General features: G+C 40.6%; 1 protein-coding gene across 1 annotated transcript in view; it reads left to right on the top strand.

Moving 5' to 3' along the window:
• LRBA (LPS responsive beige-like anchor protein) overlaps window positions 1-14,712 on the top strand; it is a 1,038,582-nt gene that overhangs the window by 93,038 nt on the left and 930,832 nt on the right. The window contains exons 10-12 of the mRNA XM_073604899.1: window positions 5,249-5,382; window positions 9,692-9,800; window positions 11,305-11,457. Of these exons, the coding sequence (XP_073461000.1) occupies window positions 5,249-5,382; window positions 9,692-9,800; window positions 11,305-11,457 (396 nt within the window). The remainder of the gene's footprint in view (window positions 1-5,248; window positions 5,383-9,691; window positions 9,801-11,304; window positions 11,458-14,712) is intronic.

Genomic DNA, 14,712 nt, shown 5'->3' with positions numbered 1-14,712 from the left:
AACAGCAAAAAAATAAAAACACATGAATTATTCCATCATGCCTCTTTTTTTGCTAGTGTCCTCGGAGAATGGACGTCGTCTCACCTCCTGAGGGAAGCACAACCGTTTTTCCCACTTTTTATCAAGGTTATTTCTTCTAGAAAATTTCTACAGTTCCTGCAGAGCCAGTTGGAACTCATTTTGCACCTTTTCAGCTGATCCTTGGCATTGCCATGGAGGGGATACTTGGACCCTGCTGGGAAGAAGTAGGACTGGCTTGTGATGTGTTTGTGAGCACTGGGCTCTGCTGGTAAAAGCCTCTCTCTGAAGACCTTAAATGCTTGATGGAGGGGCAAAGACTGTATGGAAGGGGATTGGTTCAACCTTCTGGACCAACACTACTTTACCCTTTCTTTGTGTGGGGTTTCATGTGTGCTTATGTTACGGTCTTACCTTATGCAAAAGCATTGCAAGCGCCCGGCTTACTGAGATTTTGTAGCTCCATTATTGTGTTGCAAATCACTGCCCTTGCACAGGGCAGCCTCCTCTGGTATTCGCACATGCCCTCTTAGTCTCTCCTGCAGTCTGCACCACTACCATGCTCCTTACTGGAGATCACCTGTAATATTGCTGTTACAACTCTACAGTGAATGTGCCACAGGCAGCTTAATAACACTCCCTGCTTCAGCAACCGGTTGTGAGTACCCTCTTGGGAGATCTTATATTACATACTTGGCAGCATGTAATATCACTAATGCTGAGTCTCCCTCCCTCAGCGTGGCCCCTCTCAGCTCTCAATCCACAAACAACAACATTTGCCCCTGCTTAGGTTCACCCACCTTGTAACAGAGCCCATCTGTTACAACTGCAGCTGTCTTTGCATCTTCAGCTGAGGACATTGTGGAATGTAGTCTCTCCTTGGAGAGGTTTAGTCATTGGAGACTCAGCCCGCTCCTAGACTCAGGAAACCTTATTGGTGGTTGCAGGAAAGAAATTCGCTCCATCTTTGTCTGGCTTAAGGCTACATTTTCCCTCAGTCGGCCCCACCCTGCAACTGGGCTGTGCTGCCATGTCATTATGCTTGATCAGATAGTTGTTTCTCAGGATCATGGATCTGCTTCAACAGATCCTTCTATCCTTCAACAATTGGAGCTCGAGCCTAATGCCCTACTCTACTGTGTTGATGGGCTACTGAGTATCTTTTACCAAATATGTAGAATGTGCTCCCATTTGGTACACATGCAGAGGACTCTTTGGCGCAAATATTGGTCTGTGGTGCAACAGTATAAGAAATGCCTCTTGTGTATGCCCTCAAGGAGGTCACTGGGAGAAGAGTTTTTGCATCCCACAGTAAAATAAGGTAGAACCTCATTTTGATAAAAACCTCTACTGATAAAGTTATTTCCCTCCTCTCAGTACTCTGTAGTCCAAGTCAAGTCCAAGACCCCCAAATCCACCAATTTTGATAAATAACCTCTCCTAGATGTGGGTGATGTCGGTTGGCCTTTGTGGGCTTTTGGTCCCAGAATAATTTTAGATATTTGGTTAAAAGAAAGTTGTATCCAACAGCTTTCAAGCTGGAATTTCAGTCCGCTCCATGTTGTCTAACTTGCTAGCATCCCTGCAAAGATTGGTTGACATCCACGTTGTCCTGAAATGACTCCTCTTTCAAGGAGTCCTTGCCATTGTTCTAGAAAGGAAAGGTTTCGTGGTGGTGTTTTTTTTTTCTTTCATGCAAAGCTGTTCCCCAGCCTCGTGGCCAAAGAGGATATTGTATCATACTGGATTAGAAGTTCTTAACCCCTTCCTCCCAGGTGCAAAAAAATGAGTATTGGATTCATTAGGTCAGCCATTTGGGAGACCACCTGACCTGTATGGACATAAACACACATCGGAACATGCAGGTAGGATACCTACCTGCATGTTCCCATCACATTACTGCTACCTACCTTGTGCAGTGGGCATGCAGCATTATCAATTTTGTGCCCTTCCACTTTGACCTGTCCCCTGCACCTCGAGTCTTCACCAAGGTGCTAGCCTCAGTTCTCGCTCTGCTTCGCTCTGAGGACATCACCATAATATAATGTCTGGCTGACCTGAGGGATTAGTCCAACAGACTGTCCAGACCCTTCAGAGGTACGGGTGGATCCTAAATCTTCAGAACCCTCTCGTAGCTTGGAGTATCAGGTCCTAGTCCTGGACATGGCCTGCCCTAAGTATTGCTGCTATTGGACAAACTCCAGACTCTCTGCTCCCTTGTCTGGACTAAATTTGGGCAGGGCAGGACAAGCAAGCTTGGTCTCTGGGCTGTCGGATATACTAGACCCACAAAACCAAGCTTGTCCTGACCTGGTGGATCATGAACCTAGCTCTGGAGTTGAGGAAACTATTTCCTTCCACTGGTTTGGAAGGTTTATACTGCAAATGCCAACCTGTTGGCCTGGGGTGTAGTCCGTTTATTCTTTTCATGCTAGAGGAAGCTGGTCTCTCACACAATATTCTAGCGCTCAGAATGATTTGGTTATTCCATCAGGGCTAAACCTCTTAGTTGTAAGGTCATCAGGATTCGGTTGGTCACAGCATTGGCTTACATCAATCTGGGAGGAACCAGAAATTTTAAAGCTCAAAAAGTGGATCAGATCCTGGTTTGGGAGGACATCCCATTCCAGTGCTGTCTGCCATGCACATCCCAGGCTCAAAAAGATTGGCAAGTAATTACCTCAGTCATCAAAGTCTGAACTCCAGAGAATGGTCTCTTCATTCCAAGTTGCTTTTAGCCCTCTGTCACAGATGGGGGATGCTGATTGTTGAACTCCTGGCTTCAGGTTTAACAAACTTGATCAGGTTTGTCCTGGTCCAGGGACCCAGTAGTCTTTGCACTGGATGCTCTGGTGACTCCAGGAGTTCAGTTTAGCCTGTTCTACAACTTACCTTCTTCAAAACTCCTGAATCGAGATGGAGAGCGAGATCCAGTGATTCCCATGACACCAAACTGGGCATGGTATTCTCACCTCATCAGGAACCTGGTAGACTCCCTGTGGGCCTTTTCACATTGTCCAGATCTTCTATCCTAAGAACTGGTTTACCATCCTACTTAGTTGCAGGCTTTAACGCCTGTTTTTTGGAGCATTGTTCCCGAGGAATAAGGGACTTGACTGATTCAGTTTCCCTATGCTTTTAAAAGCTAGAATTCTGACTTTCTAGCAAGCTTACTGTTGACTTGTAAGGTGTATTTTCTTATGCGAAACTAGGAAATGCCATCCCAGAAATTACTCAGTTGACCAAATTCTGCCGTTTCTCCATTCAGGTCTGAATCAACATTTGGCCTTGAGTACCATCAAAGGTAAAATCTTGACCTTTGCAGCTCATATTCATACAGAGTGTCACTCACATTATTCCACCTGTACGTTCCCCTGTGACACTGGGGGACCTTAACCTGGTTCTGTCAGTTCTTCAAAAAAGGTCTCTGATTCTTCCCAAAGTGGGTTCTTATTTTCACTTTAACACTTTATTGTTCTAACTTCTCTATGTCCTGCTCCACGGCATCCAAAGAAGATCTCCCTCTGTTGTCTGGATTTGGTCGTAGGATTTTCAGGCAGCTCTATAGGCTTTGTTGCGCCCCCCCCCCCCCGTTAACCTGTAGTTTTTCATGAGCCTGTTGGCTCCTTGTTTACTATGTTTCCAGCCCCTCAGCTGGACTGCTTTTGGATTTTCCAAGGTACCAGAGTTATTTTATCTTGTTTCCTGAAATGTACAATTTTAAGAAAATAAGAGTTTTTAGTTTTTGAAATAAATTCTGAAATTGAAATAACTATTATCTGAGGGTGATTACAGATACCCTCCTATTTATTCTATATATGTATTAATTTGTCTATTCCTATAGTTAGCTAGTCTATTAAAACTCTGATAGTTACTGTTGATAGCACAATAATATAAGGTTAGTGACATGGAAATTTATAGATAGGCAACTCCTATCCTCATATTGATTAATGGTTCCAAATGAATAACTACTGCAGTAGGGAACAGACACAAAACATACACTCCGCATCTTTCCAAATGACCGTTCTGCTTTATTATGATGCAATTGAAGATTTTTATACACATTATTATGTAGGTATCACATTAATATTACAATTGTACTTTTATGGTAACAAGGGGCGTAAGGTAGGCAGGCTAATTCTAATCGGGACTCAAAAGAATGCAAACATGTAATGAAAACATTATTAGTGCCGTGTGCACAGTGAGGGCAGTGTGCAATACATACAAAATAGAATACAATTATGTACAGAACTTACAAATTTTATTCTACATTAGCTATGAAAACAAACACACTGCTTGGTAAAACCACGTCTTATTTATTTCCCAAGAAAATAGGAAAATGCTGACATGAAAATACTAAAGGAAGATATTACAAAGCATGTAACAATAGAACATCAACTATACTTATCGCAAGACTGTCCCCTAGATATTGTCTCCTCAGCTGGGCTCAAAATCATGTTAACAGAGAGAGCCATCAGGCACGAGCCAAGAGTGAAAAGGGACGACTTCCCTTCTGAGTGCACTTTTTAAACTTCAGACACTGTCCAGACCCAACCCCATTGCCTGCCTAATTAGGTTTCTAACGAATGAAAGTAGTTCCCGGGGCAGTCCTTCTCCTTAATATATTATATTTTCTGTCCATCCTGCTGTATTGGCCTCTAGGGGCAGCATTCGTCCATGTATCTTCGCTATGTGACCTGGGTCCTTCAGTCTTATCTGGCCCTTTGATCTTCAGGACATGCATCAATCATCTTATCAGCCATGGTCCTTTTTTTGAAGCAAGCTTGCATAATATTATCACAGCAGTCGATCAGGAGCTAAGCTTTTATTCTACAAAGCTTTGATGTGCAACTTGTTGCATTCCAACTTGGTTGTATCAACCAGAAAAACTCCAGAAATATATTAAACCATGTTGCCTCCCAACACTGGTTCTGTCGTTTTGAGTACTTTAAGGGGCAGATCCCACCTCTCTGTTCTTATGATTGCTCCTGAGGTTGCTTTACTACAAGACTGAAGCATGATGGGATAGATTACCCTTACAGCTTTGTTTTCAAAGGTCCATTATCCTAAAGGCAACAGCATGACTCAGTGTACCTGAATGATTTTATCCCATGTCCATTAATGTAATCCTTCTTTTTTTATTTTTAAAAGTCTTTTATCGTAAGTGTAAAAACCTATTTTATGTAATTGTTTGATGTTCTGTATTTTACTTCATTTGTTTATTTTGAAGGATGTCAAGGCTGTTCTGACACACTCTATTCAAAGTGCAATGCACTCCATTGGAGGAGTCCAGGTTCTCTTCCCTCTTTTTGCTCAGCTGGATTACAAGCAGCATGGTTCTGATCATATTGACACTTCAGTCTGGTGAGTAATGGATCTCATTTTTACCAAAACTGAATGACCAGTGTCAGTCATCCCCACCTTATTTAGAGGATTTTTAAAAACTGTTTATATACTGTACATGGTTTTTGTATTGTCATCTAACATTCCAGTTATAGCTAATCATTAAAGGTTCTTTTCTGCGCTACCCAGAAATGATTTGTAAGTAAATATTACCCCGCAAAGATAGCATGCCTGAACCTGCCACCCAGATTGTTGAGCCCCATCCAACGGTATATTTTACATTTGTTTAAGTACACTAACTTCGCTCATCAAATCTGTAATTATGCTTGTTGAGTAGGTCAAGGGTTTGTATTTTAACCATTTCAGCATGGTGGCTGCAGCTTATGCCAGTTTTTCTCGGCTGGTTCACAAAGTTAAGTGATGTGGGCTTTGTGGTCCCTGGATCTGCAGTGATTGAAGCCAGAAAAACGATGAGGATTTTGTCACTTCTATTTTCTGAGCTGTCATTCCCTGGCTGATACAGCCAGGGAAGGTTCTTATCAAGCATGATCTGTGCTTAGTTGCTTTGGCGGGCAGGGGGAGACATTAGAACATTTTAGACCCCAAGTGTCTCCATAAAGCTTACCTGTCACCTGCCCAGTGCTGTCACATGGGGGTTTATTAAACCTTTATAATGGCATTAAAGTTAAATAAAAAAAACTCCCATTACCTTGCAGACACATGCAAATGCATGCACAGGGTGTGCATTTGTATGTAAACAGCTATTGCGCCACACATGAGGTATTGCTGCAAACGTACAAAATATGGCAAGCATTCTAGCACCAGAGCTTACAGTTAACTGTAAGCTGATGGGCTGTAAAGGCTTTTAAAGCTTTCCCTAAAGCGATTTTTCGCGGTATCACCTGGTGCACACCATTTTTACAACTTATGTTTTGGTATCTATTTACTCCATGCTATCCTATATAGGGAAGAACCTTACCATGCCAACATCCACTATATATTTAAGGATTGACCAAGTCAAAAAATTAGCGCACTTTGTGGGCCCATAATGAGAGAGAGAGAGAATCAATAAAAAAGTATACATTTGTTTACAACATAGTTAAAAAACATAAAAACAACATACAAACACCCTGTATGGACACAGTTACCAGTTACCCAATAATGCAGTTATAGAGTACTGGACCTACGGTACAAAGATTAATTTAATACTGTTTCAAGTTAAAAGAAACATTTCTGATACAGTAATGCCTCCAAGCATTGCTCGATGACGCGTTTCACTAAAATATTAGTTTTTTCAGCACAGATACCGGGTAGGTGCTGGTGCTGGTAAACTTGTGGCTCAAGGTGTGGGAGAACTTGTCTAAACTGACAGCGGAAAAAACAAAATTGCATATTTGTGTCAAAGTAGGGGGATGCACATATATCATGTGGTCTATAGTAGACTGGTAAGTAGTAGTCATGTATAGGTATTTGAGTATAAATCACACACAGCAGTAAGTGGTCACAAATTCCCACCATAAGCGTGTTCAATACAATATCAATAGTACCAAGAGATAGCCCATGTATACTGGACCAAGTTATTAAATGGATAAGTATACAGTCCCCTTCAGTATAGAGGCACATGGAATATCTGAATGTGTAAAAACTGCGCTTATCACATAGGGGGAGACCTTTTGTTGGGGCTCAAGTTGGTGTTGCCGTGTATATAGAGGAAAAGTGTGCCCCTTTTGGTGCTACACCCCTGTGGACAGCTTTCCTTGCCGTGTGTTGGCTTATCCATTTAATAACTTGGTCCGGTGTCCATGGGCCATCTCTTGGTACTATTGATATTGTATTGAACACGCTTATGGTGGGAAGTTGTGACCACTACCAAACAAATGGGTATTATGTGTTTCGCAATAATTTATTTTTTATTATTTTTTCTTGAAAAATTGATAAACAGTTGTGCAAATATTGCACAATATAAAAAAGCTACAAATATCTTTTTTCTACAAGGCCTCCCTCTGCTTTCAAAAATATATATTGTTCTAGGGGTTTTAAGTAATTTTATAGCCAAAGATACAGCTTTTTACATGCACACAGATTGAACAACATTTTTGATTTTGTGAATATTACAGATTCTGCAGAATATTTGAATACATTGTAGGAAATGGTGACTTGGGGAAATTAAACTGAAACCTTTTAACTTGTACAGTCAGGTCCATAAATATTGGGACATCGACACAATTCTAATCTTTTTGGCTCTATACACTACCACAATGGATTTGAAATGAACAAGATGTGCTTTAACTGCAGATTTTCAGCTTTAATTTGAGGGTATTTACATCCAAATTAGGTGAACGGTGTAGGAATTTTACAACAGTTTGTATATGTGCCTCCCACTCTTTAAGGATCCCAAAGTAATGGGACAATTGGCTGCTCAGCTGTTCCATGGCCAGGTGTGTGTTTTTCCCTCATTATCCCATTTACAAGGAGCAGATAAAAGGTCCAGAGTTCATTTCAAGTGTGCTATTTGCATTTGGAATCTGTTGCTGTCCACTCTCAATATGAGATCCAAAGAGCTGTCACTATCAGTGAAGCAAGCCATCATTAGGCTGAAAAAACAAAACAAATCCATCAGAGAGATAGCAAAAACATTAGGTGTGGCCAAATCAACTGTTTTTGGAATATCCTTAAAAAGAAAGAACGCACCGGTGAGCTCAGCAACACCAAAAGACTCGGAAGACCATGGAAAACAACTGTGGTGGATGACCGAAGAATTATTTCCCTGGTGAAGAAAACGCTCTTTACAAAAGTTGGCCAGATCAAGAACACTCTCCAGGAGGTAGGTGTATGTGTATCAAAGTCAGCAATCAAGAGAAGACTTCACCAGAGTGAATACAGAGGGTTCACCACAAGATGTAAACCATTGGTGAGCCTCAAAAACAGGAAGGCCAGATTAGAGTTTGCCAAACATCTAAAAAAGCCTTCACAGTTCTGGAACAACATCCTATGGACAGATGAGACCAAGATCAACTTGTACCAGAGTGATGGGAAGAGAAGAGTATGGAGAAGGAAAGGAACTGCTCATCATCCAAAGCATACCACCTCATCAGTGAAGCATGGTGGTGGTAGTGTAATGGCGTGGGCATGTATGGCTGCCAATGGAACTGGTTCTCTTGTATTTATTGATGTGACTGCCGACAAAAGCAGCAGGATGAATTCTGAAGTGTTTTGGGCAATATCTGCTCATATTCAGCAGAATGCTTCAGAACTCATTGGATGGCTCTTCACAGTGCAGATGGACAGTGACCCGAAGCATACTACGAAAGCAAAGCTAGTTTTTTAAGGGAAAGAAGTGGAATGTTATGCAATGTCCAAGTTAATCACCTGACCTGAATCCGATTGAGCATGCATTTCACTTGCTGAAGACAAAACTGAAGGGGAAATGCCCCAAGAACCAGCAGAAACTGAAGACAGTTGCAGTAGAGGCCTGGCAGAGCATCACCAGGGATGAAACCCAGCGTCTGGTGATGTCTATGCGTTCCAGACTTCAGGCTGCAATTGACTGCAAAGGATTTGCAATCAAGTATTAAAAAGTGAAAGTTTGATGGATGATTGTTAATCTGTCCCATTACTTTTACTTTTTTTCCCTTTTAAAAAGTGGGAGGCACATATACAAACTGTTGTAATCCCTACACAGTTCACCTGATTTGGATGTAAATACCCTTAAATTATTATAAAATGTCCCAATATTTATGGACCTGACTGTATGTTAAAGGCAAACCATTTTTTGCTATTTGTATCCCCACTGGGGAGATTAACTTATCCATTTATTTCATGGAGATCACTGTCACTAAGATTTAAAGTAGAACTATAGGCAAAACTTTTTTTTTTTTTCATTTTGGATAGCGTAAGGGAGGGTTATAACCCCTGTCAGTTTATTCCTTGCCATCTGTGTCCTTTTGTGTAGTTTTCCCTTCACTTCCAAATTAATGTAATCCCTTGGGGACCCCCAGGCCACCAGAACTAGTGTCCCCATTGGAAGCGTTGGAAGTTTTCCCCTCTATTATTTTTCTGGGGACAACCCAAAATGTTGAATTTTTTTTTACTTTGGTTTTTCGATGATAATGGTGATTGAACAGGACAAATAGAGGGTGAATCTGCCTAATAGAGGCACAGACGGCAATAAAAACTGACAGGGGTTCTAATCCACCTCTACTCTATGCAGAATTAAAAGAAAAAAAGAAAAAAAAAAGGTTGCCATAGTTGTACTTTACGGTGAAAGTAATGGATGTGTTTTAAAGGAAATTGCTGGAATAATTTGTTTATTTTATTGTCTTCTCTGTAGTTCGACACTTTTGTCCTTCATTTTGGAGCTGCTGAAAAACTCACTCGCTATGCAAGAACAGATGCTATCTTCAAAGGGCTTCCTTGTAATAGGATACAGTCTGGAGAAGGTAAGCTTTTCTGTGCAGGAGAATCACTTGGGCATTTTATAGGGCAATCTCCAGTACTTTGTGCCCTATATTGAGTCTATATGTCATATTTTTTTTTTTTTCATGAATAATAATTTAGATTAATTTGCTGGTTTATAAATCTGTTCTGGGAAGTTTTTTTTTTTTTTTTTTTCTAGTATATTTTAGGTCTAGCGGACATTACCAGCACCCCCAAACAAGCATTATTTGTATTTTTTTATTGGGGGGAAACTGAAAATGGATGGCATATTTTGTCACTTAATTTTATTTTGACATTGCAACTATCTGTTTTAAATTTTTATCAACTGACGTTAATTGTGAATGAGGGTGAAAACAGGAAGTATATACTAAAAGGGTTAATTCACCTTTTCACAAAAATTAACTAACAAAACACCCTCCCCCACCTCTCAGACGCTGGCATCATATTTAGTACATGAAGAAGTGATTGTAAAATTGGCGAAGGTGTTCTGAGTTCACGCTTTTTTTTTTTTTTTTTTTGTGAAAAAGGCGAACTATACCCTAATCAATTGGTATAAACGGGCTCCTTAAAGGAAACTTGGCCTGAGAGAAGTGTATAGGATTCAGTTCCTAACCTTTTCTATTGGACATGCTAGTTGTCTGGCTCTCTGACTTTATTACTCTGTCAATCCTTGACCCCAAGCATTTAAAATTTGAGGTTTAGCTTCGCTGGCTGCACTCATGTTAAGGACTTCAGTCTATTTTGCTGATCTTAATACTCACAATGCAGTCAGACAGCTAGCATTTTCAAAAGTAGCAGTGGCAGCTCCACTGATTTTTTCTCTAGATGGGTTTGTTGTAAATTGGCTGTGACCTGACTCATTAAAGTTAGTCATCCTGAACCTTCACTACCTTTTTAAGAATCACTGGCCTGATTCAGACTAATACATTCCCAGTGGCCTAACATCTGATAATGCATGTGCTTGTCGTAAGTCTGTTATTTTATGAAGTTGTGAAGTAAGGGTCAAGACATCCTGATTTCTTTTTCTTTTCTCCTTTTTCTTTTCTCCTTTTTCTTTTCTCCTTTTCTTTTCTCCTTTTCTTTTCTTTTTTTTTTTAATTGTGCATTAAAACCTGTAATGTAAATGAATACTCTGCATATGTTATATGTAGTTACATCTGAGGCTGGCCAAAATCTGTCTAACAAAGAATTAAAGAATGTGAGATACTGTATTTGTTAGATTTCCTAAGGTGTTTGTGACTCTGTGGTCACCTGAAAAAACAGCAATTTACTTTTTTGCACCAGTCTATAAATTGCTTACATTGGCCTAATATTGTGCTGGCTATAAATGGGTTGATTTTTATTTTTTTTTTATTAAAATAGTTCTAATTTTAATTATTCTTTAAATTAAAAGCAGGTGTTATGTGCTTTTTTTACATTCTGATGTGTTAAGATTTGCCTATGGTAAGCTATGTTTTATCTTTGCTTTAATTATTTTTTTTCTCATACTTGTATCTTGTGGTGCAGTCTTCCAAAACACATGTTACCAGAGCAGTACTTGATCTCAGCCTGGCATTTTCAAAATACCTGAGCACTTTGCACAATGGAGTGCCCTTACTGAAACAGCTCTGTGACCACATTCTTCTGAACCCAGCGATATGGATTCATACACCAGCAAAGGTTTGCAATGCAAAGGACTTTTTTTTTATTTTCCTGTGATTGTCGTGTTATAACAAGTGCATAAGGTAATCCTTCTACAAGCCAATATACATTTTACTTCAGAAAATATAAAAAAAATCCACTAATCTAATTAAACATGTGCTTAAGGAATTATGCATGCTTCTGATGGTCCCCTCTCCTTGTGGAAATGCCAAGTACCCATGTGTCTGTCTTCCATACATTTTAGAGTCACTGGCTCAGGCCAGCTATTTAGACCAGGAATTCTGGTTCTGGGTCAGTGTCTCAAACAATGAGTAAAGTCTCTAAAGGCTGTTCACTTTGCGAAGTAAATGTGGGTAAATAAGCTGAACCTGTGTTTTTGTATACACAATTGTGTGTGGGGAAATTTAAAATAACACGTGCATCTTAAGGGTACATTACAGGACACAGGCTGAGTGTTCATAGATCCTGGGTTATATGCTTGTACCTTCAGGTGATTGGATACTGGAAAGCTTTTGAGGACACACCCCTTGGGCGTCTCCCCTATAACTCTACACCACTGTAAGTTTTTACTTTTTGCTAGTGTCCTAAGGCGATGGACCTTCTTCACCCTTATAGAGAAATTACTCTTGGCTTAATTAGTTTATTATTTTATCTTCAGATTCTTGAATCAACTCCTTCATTGTCTCATCCAAGGAGGGTGTCCTCCTTTTTTTTATTTATTTATTTTTTTTACTTCATCAGTGAGAGAACCTCAAACCCCCTCAGAAGCCTCTCCCTTTTTAAAATGCAGATCAATTACTCGCTCTACCCAGGTTTCAACTTCAGATCCTAAGTTCAGCCCTTTCAGACCAGTTCAGTTCCTTTCCTTGCAAGACTTGGCCTACAAAGCTCTCTTCCCAATGAAGGGACACCCTCACTCCTAAGGGAGTGGATGTTTTGCTACATCTTGCTTCTCTTTGGGTCCCAGATCTGTTGGGTCAATTGGTGGTTTCAAAGGTATGCAAAATAAAGTTCAAAACTCTAATCCCTCACTGCTTTGTTCTGTAAAATTAACCAAAAACTGTCTTAAGGACAGTCAGATTTTGTTCCAGGGAGAAGTTGTGTTAGTATTCCCATAAGACAGGTTCAAAGGTGCTGTCACACCTTTTTACAATACAAAAGCACACCAGGGGTGTTTCTTATTCTGGACCTAAAATCCATCAACAAATACCTTTTTTTTTAAATTTCCAAATTTCTTATGGTATCTGCAAGATCAATTTTTGCCTCTGAGACCAGGGAAATACCTGGCATACATTAACAATCAAGTATTCACAAAGCTCCTAACATCTTTTTCCCATTCTCAGAACATCCAAGTCACAAGTTATCTGGATTGCCTTCACCTGAAGGACTAATTTCCCATTCAGCTGTCTGTAGATGTCAACAGGACAATGCAGATGTTCCATGTTTTCATTTAGGTCAACAATTTTTTTAAAAATCTGCTCTCCAGCCTTCTATTCACCTGGAATACTTGAGTCTGGTCTTGGACATTTCCCAAACAGGTTTGTTTTCCAGAGAGAAAAATTCTCTGAGCTTACGCTTGGGAATTGAGGTAAAGGAGACATCCTCCACTGAGATTCTCTGAGATTCTTCTGGGCCTCGTAGTTGCCTCATTCCAGGCTGTTCAATTTGCCAAATTTTATTTTGAGATCTTTTCTAACACACCGTCTTGTCAACCTGAAGTAAACATGCCTCTTCTCTCAACCTACCGGTGCTCATATCCAGCCAAGCAAAGGATTTCCTGACTTGGTGGATCTCAAACTCGGCCTTAACAATAGGGATATCTTTCCTTCCATATCACTGTAAAATGATAACAGCAATGCCAGACTTTCAGGTGGAAGAGGAGTGTTCAGTCCCTTGTGGTTTAGGGAACATGGTCACCAGTGGAAGCAAAGGTCCTCATCAACATCCTGGAGTTCAGAGCAATAAGGATTGCTGTGCAACACTGGGCCCTCTTTCTGCAGGGGCACCCAATCATGCTGCAGCCAGAAAATACCATGACAGTGGCCTACATCAACCATCAAGGGGCACCAGGAGTCGTGCAACCTTTAAGTAAGCAAGCCAGATATACTGCTGGACAGTCTCAACTGTCCAGTGATCTCTGCAGTCCACATCCCAGTAGAGGACAGCTGAAAAGCCACGTCATGAAAGATCTGCTATCATAATCCTGCTATGCCTGGTGTGAATACAGGGTCTCCAGTTCAAGAGATTACTCTGTGCCTCACATTCTGTCCTTCCTACAATCAGGTCTTGAGCTGACTTTGTCCTTATTCTGAAAGGACAGGTTTTGACCTTGTCCATTCTATTATTATTTTACATCAAGCTCCCTTGGCAGCACCATATGCTTCCTTGGTATCTCATCTTGGTGCTCTTTGCCCTGCAGAAACCACCCTTTGAACTCATCAGCGATATCCCTTAATATGAGCTCCCCAGTAAAGTAGCCTTTTTGGTCAGTATCATATCTTTGATACATGTCTCTCAGTTGGCTGCTCTCTTGTAAGGAGTCATTCTTCATTTTTCACAATAGCAAGGTAGTCCTATGCCCAAGACCATCCTTTTTTGTTCCTTAAATGGTATCAGTCTTCCACCTCAATGAAGACCTAGTCCTACCATCCTTGCCTGACTCCAAAGCACCCAAAGGAAACTGCTCTCCATTGCCTGGACTTTGTCAAAACCTTAAGAGTCTGCCTCAAAGCAATAGCTTCGGTCAGGGAGGTGGATTCCCTATATATCCTGTCCTCTGGACCTCGCAACGGATATCATGCTTCCAAGTCCACCTTGGCTGGATGAATTTAGAAGAGTCCTGAATGGCTTAACGCCACTGTCGAAATGCATGCAAAAGAGAAGGCCTTCAAAAAAATACAAGGTTGAGGGATCATCATCGGCATTCAAACTTTATAAAGAATGCAACAAGCTATGTAAGGGTGCAATTAGGGTGGCTAAGATAGAACACGAAAGACACATAGCAAACAAAAATCTCAGGAAATTCGTTAAGTATGTAAACAGTAAAAAAGGACAGACTATATTGGCCCCTTAAAGAATGAGGAAGGACATCTGGTTACAAAGAATGGGGAGATAGTCAAGGTATTGAATTTATTCTTTTCAGTCTTCACAAGGAAATTGGGGGGGGCTTCCGTAACCAAAACTGCAGTGCTTATCCTTGTGACGCATCACAGGCTAAGAGAACAGAATTAAAATTGGATTTGTGAAACTTGCCATTAATCACCAGGACCGGAT

Source organism: Aquarana catesbeiana, linkage group LG01, assembly GCF_042186555.1.
Source record: "Aquarana catesbeiana isolate 2022-GZ linkage group LG01, ASM4218655v1, whole genome shotgun sequence".
Classification (NCBI taxonomy): Eukaryota; Metazoa; Chordata; class Amphibia; order Anura; family Ranidae; genus Aquarana; species Aquarana catesbeiana.
The sequence above is the reverse complement of the archived record's forward strand: the minus strand, read 5'-3'. Positions and strand labels throughout refer to the sequence as shown.